The 8,640-nt window shown below is 43.3% G+C and overlaps 1 protein-coding gene across 1 annotated transcript in view; it reads right to left on the bottom strand.

The window, feature by feature from the left end:
* ube2h (ubiquitin-conjugating enzyme E2H) overlaps positions 1–8,115 on the bottom strand; it is an 8,856-nt gene extending 741 nt beyond the window's left edge. Inside the window, exons 1-2 of the mRNA XM_080518600.1 lie at positions 7,900–8,115; positions 3,270–3,417 (exon numbers count right to left, since the gene is read on the bottom strand). Of these exons, the coding sequence (XP_080374726.1) occupies positions 3,270–3,417; positions 7,900–7,952 (201 nt within the window). The 5' untranslated portion in view covers positions 7,953–8,115. The remainder of the gene's footprint in view (positions 1–3,269; positions 3,418–7,899) is intronic.
* Positions 8,116–8,640: the final 525 nt, after the last annotated feature.

Genomic DNA, 8,640 nt, shown 5'->3' with positions numbered 1-8,640 from the left:
AGAGAGAGAGAGAGAGAGAGAGAGAGAGAGAGAGAGAGAGAGAGAGAGAGAGAGAGAGAGAGAGAGAGAGAGAGAGAGAGAGAGAGAGAGAGAGAGAGAGAGAGAGAGAGAGAGAGAGGTGGACATTACATATAGCCGAGATGTTCTCAAAAATGGCCTAATGATAAAACTGAAGGTATTTTTCTTAAAAAATTCAACTTGTTTATGTTTAATGTCACTCATGACCGTAATAATAAACATCAGGATTTAAAAATCCATCATTTTCAATCTCACTCCAGATCAAACTTGGACCGTGTATGGCCCCTGAACTAAAAATGTGTGCTCAGCACAATTTACACAAGCCCAGATAAGGTTAACATGCAAGACCATAACTTAAACAGAGAGCAATGTATTGAAGAGCACATGTTTGTATCATAACGAGAAACTCCTTTCTCACTTTCTGTCCCCCTCTTGCACACCAATCATAACTACAATGTGAAATCAAAGGCCTTGCAGATGAAAGGCAGGAAATATAGCAGCAGTTGTCCTCGGGGTGTATGACTTCCTCTACCGACGTATGCAAATATAACCCGCCAGCAGAAATGAAAAATGATCATATTCATTACTTTCAGAAGTTGAGATACGAAAACAATTACCCGCGTTTAAGGGGGAAACTGAGTTTAAGAAGGTTAGCCTGGGTGAAATCTCTTGGAGCCTCCACCTTTATCTATACATGTGCAATGCTCCTTCTAAAGTCCAATCCTGTGCTTAAACGTGGCCGTTTGTGCATTCAACTCTGTATGTGTTAGTGCGCTGCACCAAGCCAAGCGGGATTACTGTGTGACCTCCAGTCTACTCGGCTCTACTGCCTGAACACAGAGGCAGCTAGTGTAGCACAGCAACCATCCTGCCACAGCAGGCACGGCACAGCGATAGGCAGAGTGTTGCTGCGGCGAGTGTGATTTAATCAGCTCCACACCAAACAAACATCGCTCTTCCCTGCAGTCATCGCCAGCACAACCTCGCTGACCCACGCCTTCACTCTGTGATTCGCACAGTCTCAGGAGGTTCCCCTCTTCTTTTAGTGCCCCTTAAGAAAGACACGGCTAATTTTTAATGTCAATTTAGAGCCCGGCTAAACCACTTCTCTCGTCAAAACCCCCTTGAAACCATCTCTAAATGGCAGTCAGATAATTTGGTGCGCTTAAGTGGGAATGAAAATGAGAATGAACCTCAAGAGAAGCAAGCAACTGCCTTTTCCCATGAATACATTTGGCACACTATATTTTTAGTAACAGTGATATGGCAGCAGGTATCTTACATTTTAGTATTTTATCTCCAGGATGAAAATAACCAAAAGCAGAAACTAGACTGGATCACATCGTGAGGCAAGTTCCACCATAAGACACTGATTACAAAGATTATTGTAGATATACGAGTGGGAAGCTTTGGTGACACCACATTACAGGTTACTGCATGTTTTTGTCAGTGAATTTACTTACAAACTGAAGTAGTAAATAGCAGAGAAAACTCCCACATAAGCCGCATCTTCTTATTTCCCCACTTTTCGTTGCAAAACAAAGCAAGAAGTGTTTAATGTCGACATGCTGCGGGTCTTGTGAGAAGTGTTTCCCTTGACGCGGGTGCAAAACCACGAGACGTTTAAAACATTGCCCATCGTCTCGAGGGCAGCGTTGTGGAAGCAGGCCGGGTTTAAACCGCCTGTTCTTGAAGCACCCAGCTCCTTCTGACACGTTGGGGCGTCTGCATACTGATGGAGGGCCAGCGTGTGCGGTCTGTGCAAGAAAGAAATCTTGCAGCCGGGTTTTACATATCAATAGACATATGGCCCCCACAGGCCTAACTCACTGGAATCCACGTGTAAACGTCTGGTAGCTGTGAAGTGCTGCACTCAATGGAAGGTGGATAGGAAGTAAATGACCTGAATAACTTGCTTTTCGTTTCTGCTTTGTTCACGTTCAACATGTTAGAAAAGGCTGCTGTATGTAATCAACTGTGGGAGTTAATTAAAAAGATGAATATCAATCTTTTCTTTTTATTTTAACAGTGTAAAATGCATAGCCTGTGCACATTTCACCGGCTGTATAGCATTTCTACTCTCTGGATGATCTTTTCTAAAGCGAAGGAATAATAATAAAATTGTCTTATTTTATAAAATGTACCATAAAAAAAGCACGAGATGAAAACTCCTGCAAAATATTTAATCGTTTTGTGATGCAGATTTGGTCTCTTTTCCATGCGCGCCATGCGATATATTGATGGCTACCTCCCAGCGTGAGAGCTGACAGGGCGCAGAACTGAACGAGCGAAGTTCTTTGTCTTCGCTGGTGAGGGATGAGAGCCCACCCACTGCAATCAAATGTGAATCCTTCAGCTGCTCCTCCTCTCAGCCTTTTCACTAAATCAACAGTCTATTTACAGCAGAAGCACAGAGGTCCCGATGTGTACGCGCATGCGACTGGGCCCGCGTGCGCGTACGTACAAACGATAAGATCATTAATGAAGAGAAAACTGTGCCAGCGCAGGAGAGACAGCGGCCTGAATCCGAAACAACCGTCTAATGAGCAAATCTGACGGATGAGACTAGATTTGCTGTCATTTGTAGAGACCAAAAAAAAAAGAAGAAAAAAAAACCAAACAAACCCACAAACCAAAATGTCAACAGACTTGTTGAGGAGGCCACTAACCTGACACGGGTGGAGGAAAAGCACATCTAATTTTATCAACTATTCACAGACAAGCAATGCACAGCAGCACATCGGCTGATAAAAACCGAGTTGAGGGTGTGGATAGGAAGGGTTGCACTTTTTTGATAAGTCCCTTTTTCTTTTTTTCTTCCTTTACACAAAGACAGTTTCAATGCAAACAAAATATCAGGTTGTTTGGCAAACAGACTCAGTGTCACTGTCCCATATGACCAAACGCCTCTTCACCTCATGGTCATTCCTTCGATTTTCCACATTAAAGCACTTGTGCATGTGAGTGTCAGAGGCAGGCCAAGCTGCCCGGTGCCAGAAAGAAAAAGAAAAAAAAATTCATGCAAAACAAAGAAAGGAACTTCAGTCCATCTGTTTTTCTAAGGGAGCTCAGCCATGCGTGCAGGAAGCTTCAATGTTTGCACTATGGGATTAACAGTGAGGGCCTCAAATCTCCTACTGTCAGGGATGCTTTGCTCCCGGACCCCAAAAACAGGACTGTCAATCAAGATTGGGGGGGGGGCTCTGTGCAAGCTCAAAGGTAATTCAATGAAGATTAATTTCTTAACATACCTGCATGGCCACAGACAAAGGCAAACGCACACCGAATGCAGACAAAGAGAAGTCGAACCCGTCACACGGCCGTGCTTTCAGACCAGACAACAAGAGATCCTTGAGATTGGGAGTGAACAGACGACTCTCAGTCAGAAGGACAAAAGATCTAAGAGTCACAGTGCCAAAAAATGTTCCCTACTTTTGGAACATGGAGTCTTGTCAGAATCAGCAGGAAGACGGTCCAAGATGTGTCCAGTCACAGTGCAACACATGAACCTCCACAGAAGAACAGGAATTCCATTTGTCGTTTTGAGCCAGTCCATGTGCGGTTCTTCACTTCAGAGGACATGTGAGGTCCTTTTAACATTAGCACTGAATAATAAGGCCAATACCCGAACACACAAAGGAAGCTACAACTGTGATTGAACTAGAATGGAGATTTACCTCTGATTCTGTACAAAAAAAATATCTGAAACTTGTGCTTTTTTTTTCTGTTAACCAACATAGATTTATTTGTAACCTTCTTAGCTTCAAAACTGAGAAAGCATGTTATTAATTTATGATCCCCTATCTCTCGTCATGGAGTCATTATTCATCGAATCAGTCGTTTGGTCGGGAAAGGGCAGAAAATTGCCAGTTCCTTCCCTACAGTAATGGTCGAGTTGGTTCATCCCTGCCATAATAGCGCCGAGTGCAGATTAGCTGCCCGTGACATGGTCTGACACAGCAGCGGGGAGGTGGAGGTCACAGGGGCTCCTGTAAACGGGGACACAAAAGACCCCACTGCTGATGCTGTCCGGATGTCACGTCAAAAGGGCACAATGGGGGCAAAACGCTAAGCGAGGAGCAGATAAAGCGCAGGATTTGGTATTCCACTTCGGGGCGGTGGAGAGGACAGTTCAAAAAAAAAAAAAAAAAAGAAGAAGAGAGGAGGTGAACCCTGCCCGAACAAGCCTGCGACTGTGGCAGGTTAATAAATCAGGATTACAAAAAAGGCCAAGTTTAAGATGCTGGAGGACTCCTGAAGAGGACACGCGAAAGCCAAAACGCCACACATAAGATACACCTACCTACTTACTGAGGTCACTTGAGGGTAAAGCTTAGAATATGTTAATGTTAGGTATCGTGACACATACCGGTGCAGAATAACCACTCCTCGAACCACTCCCAACAACTCCCAATAGTGTCGATAATTAAGTACAGGGTTATGGAATCACCCTCCGACTTTCAAGAAGCAAATGAAAATTACAGCAGAGATTTAAATTGTCATCATATCCTGAAGTCCCCTCTGATAAATGAGATTTCAAAACGAGGACAAATGCGCAGCTCACGTCCGAGGGATCATGCCCTGATGAACAAAAATATGGACGAAGGAAGAGAAGCTTCACAAAAAGGGTTACGACATCCCCGAATGAAAACATGGCTTTATCTCAACGGGTGGAAAAAAGGTTAAAGACCAAATTAATACCTCCTTATTTAACATATCTAAGGGAGACAACACCACCAGCTACATCCTGCTAAACCGGAGCCCCCCCCAACTCGCTCTAGCTTGTGTTGCACGGACTAAATGCCTTAAGGTGAATGTCATGCCTCACATTTAACAAATCTATATCTCATTTCAATCCTGAATGCTTTTTTTAAATCCCAGTTCATATTTCAACTCTTAAAATTTAGATTCCTCTTAAACTCATTGGTAAATAGACTTTTAGACATTAAAAAAAAACAAAAAAACTTTATTTTCTGCTGCAATTCCATTACATTCACAAGCCAGACACAACAGCTTGTGTCGGCACTCACAAAAGGCTCAGTGCTTTGTAATTTACCGACGCTCAGATTTCAGCCGGATACTGCTTGAAAAGCATATGTAAGACGAGTGGAGCGAAGATGAATACATGCAAATAATCGCACGGCTTCCTACACAGTACGCATAGTCAACCCGACACAACAAACTGGACGTAAAGCCCTTTGAAATGACACGCTGCGTCAAGATCCCTTTCCAAGAACACCATGTACCAATATGAAAACAACATGTCCCAACAGCGGCGCAGAAGACCAAATTACCAAAAAGTTAGGCAGGTCACAGGAATTGAGGCTCTGTTATGATGAAGGAATTCAGACTGTCAAGACGTGGACAATAAATAGTCTGTTGCCACTTGAGACTACAACTTTGTAATAAAGCGGTTGCGCGTTCTGGAGAAGCCGTGTCAATAAACATGAAACCACACAAGGCAGAAAATACAGCCCAACACATCACTGAACTACGAAGAATTGTTTCTACCGACATGTCAATATGAAGCAGAGTCTACCATGTATCCGGCTTAAGAAAAAGCTTAAATCCAATGATACTGCACTACATGTTAAGGTCATTATGACATTCATTTTTCGCAAATTCCCCCAACGGCCTTCGCTCCAGATTCTCAGCTCTCAAGCAGCCGCAGTAAACGAATGCATGAGGCCACTCAGAAGTTGCTCCTGCGTGAAGGCCGGTGTGAGTTTCAGGTTTAGCTTACAGCGGTTTAAAAAAAAAAAAAAAAAAAAAAGGAATGGACTGGGAGCATAGAATAAGATTTCTGCCGCTTGTCGTATGACCTCTTGACACACACATACACATGCACAAAAGTGCCCAGTTAGTAGGAGACCCATGATCACTGTAATCCAACTCTATATCAACACATAGGAAAGTTCCTGAAGTTAGTGACCATTGATTCGGTTTGGTATGGCCAAACACACACACAGATCATTGTGAAGGACCGAGCAGGTGGCACACAACAAACCTGCTCTTGCTTGTCAGTCAAGTCACTCGAGCATTAGTGGGGGTGGTGGTGGTGGTGGTGGGGAGGGGGGGTCACCACCGCTGTCAGGGTGTGTGTGCACTGCAATCCTCACAAACTCTTGTTCCATCTATTTCGCCACTCTGACACAGCTGCCGCAGCCCATACATGTGAGAAGTCGAGAAGGGGGAAGGACAGACCTGCTTAAACAAGCACCGTATTCATCTGTCAAATGTGGGGGGGGGGGGAAATGCCGTTGGCATTCAGCCAAAGAACAATAAAATGTTGCTAGAAAAATAACTTTTTGAGTCACTGTTACAGACAAAAAGACCGGTATTGTTCACCTCTGTGTGTGACATTATGTAGCTGGGTGAGTCAGCTGTGTGAGAGGAAGAATCAAGCAACAAAGCCGACACTTTCAAACTTCTACTTTGTTTACAATTATGTCAAACCTGTTGGAACAACTTCTCCTTGTTTTTAGTTTAATTTTGACCAGCCCACTGCTAAACCCATATTTCACTAAGCTTTACTGCCATCCCATCAGCTGTTTTAAGTCCCTCCCTCTTGTGGTTTCCGGCTAGTAACAGGCCACCCAATCATTAAGCTGGTTTGCACTGTGCTGGGACAAAAAAAAACACAAGGTACATAACAAAAAACGCTCATACAGTTCTTCCAGAACATTTAACAAGTGGAAATATGTTGTTATGCCTCACTTTTTGTCTTTTTTCCCCCCCTTACAGATCTCCTTGTTACAGCTTAACTCAACAAATGAATCAGCATTACAAAAGTAAACATGGTGACTACAACTTGAACAGAACACACTGGATGGTGCTGAAAAGTTCAAGCTTTTCCACTGCGAAAACAAGCACATGACAGCTGCTGACAACAACAACACCACCACCAAAATAAAACCTAACATTTTACAAAACAAGTCAAAAACGACACAAGCTGCCCAAACATGTACTTTTGACTGCAGACAGTGAAGTACAGTGAGGCACACTGATCAGGTGGCCATTTTGATGTTGAAATTAACCAAGACTAGCCTGCCCAGCTCAGAGACGTTGTAAGGCAACATTTCAACTGGCAGATGCAGAACACAACAACACACATACACACACACACACAAAAATCAATTTCTAAATAAACCATTTAAGTGTCGCTACGAGGCGAAGCTGAGCAGATTTCTACACACGCAGCAGCAACGCCAACGTTTTATGAGCAGAACAAAAGACAGCAGCGTTTTTAAACGTTATGTAAACAAGCCTCCCGTGTCAACGCGTGGCGAGCTAGTTTGATTTGACTCCCATGGAGAAAAAAACAAAAAAAACAACCGAGCTGGACAAAGAAAGAAAACAAGACAAATGTGTCCCCCCCCCCCCCCCCCCTTCTTTCCTATTTTAAAACACGGCTGCTCGGTCTGTTGGTGCAACAAGATGAAAGACAGTCCTGGTGAAGGAGAATAGCGTCTGCTCGGTGGTGGTTGTTTTTTTTTTTTTCTCTCTTCCTTAAAAATACACATCAATAACAAGTATGACAGCTAACGTTGAACAATATAGTGTCGTGAAAAATGCTGAAAGGAGCCGTGGCCGATGTGATTAGCTAATACAGCTGTCCCGAAGGAGGCTCGCAGGACAGAAATAGCTAACGCTTGGCTTTGCTAGCAAAATGTTGTTTACACAAAATAGCAGTCATTCACAGCGAAAGCTGCCTCTCTCTCTCCCCCTCGCTCTCTCTCTCTCTCCCTGCTTTAGCTCACAACACAAGCCCAGGCAATCGAGTTTGCTCGGGTCAGATCTCTTCCCCCCTCCTGCCCAGCAGATCAGGACATAGCTGACTAGACAGCGACTGAGACTGTTGTTTATGTCAGAAAAGGATACAGTTTCACCACATCGGTATCCATTCGCCTTTTACCCGGACTTGGAGACGACATTTTTTTTGTGGGCTATTTGTCCACCTGCAGAACACCAGTAGGAACGCCGAAAGCCAGTCCCAGAAACGCTAGACAGTCTAGCGGGTGGGGGGGAAAAAGCGTTACTATCCGAAAGTTAACATTGGCGTGCAGAAACGTCTTCCCCAGTTGGATGTGCCTCTGTCCTCCCGAGTGTCTGAGCTAACGTTAGGTCTGCTGCTTTCTCGCTGCTGACAACGATCCCTCCGCGAGTGACGTCACACGCCTGCGTCCGACGTCACTGAGCGGCACGTTTCTGTAGTTCTCTTGGGGCCTTGCCTTATACCCTATGGACTAAAATTGAGAATTACATAAAACTAAACATCACGTTCAAATTGATTCTGGAAGTATAATTGGATATTATGATTACAAAAATAAAGACATAGCATTTATATTTAATTTAATATATCTAATTTAATATAATTTCACGTTCACAAATGCAGATTAGCAAAGGTAAACTCAAATTTTATTAAGTTCCATATTGAAATTAAAGAACACATTAAAAAACTAAGTAACATAAACACAAAAAAGCAATAAAACTTTTTATTATTATACGATTGTCATTAATATGTAATTCTCATTTGTGTTTCTGACAGTTCCAAACTTTAAGTACCGGTCATAAAGCTTAAGATTGTATGAATATATTATTTGTGAGCACTGTCTGTTAACA

This window comes from Blennius ocellaris (genome assembly GCF_963422515.1).
Source record: "Blennius ocellaris genome assembly, chromosome: 22".
NCBI classification, from domain to species: Eukaryota; Metazoa; Chordata; class Actinopteri; order Blenniiformes; family Blenniidae; genus Blennius; species Blennius ocellaris.
Note: the sequence above shows the minus strand (reverse complement) of the source record. Positions and strands in the feature narration are given on the sequence as shown.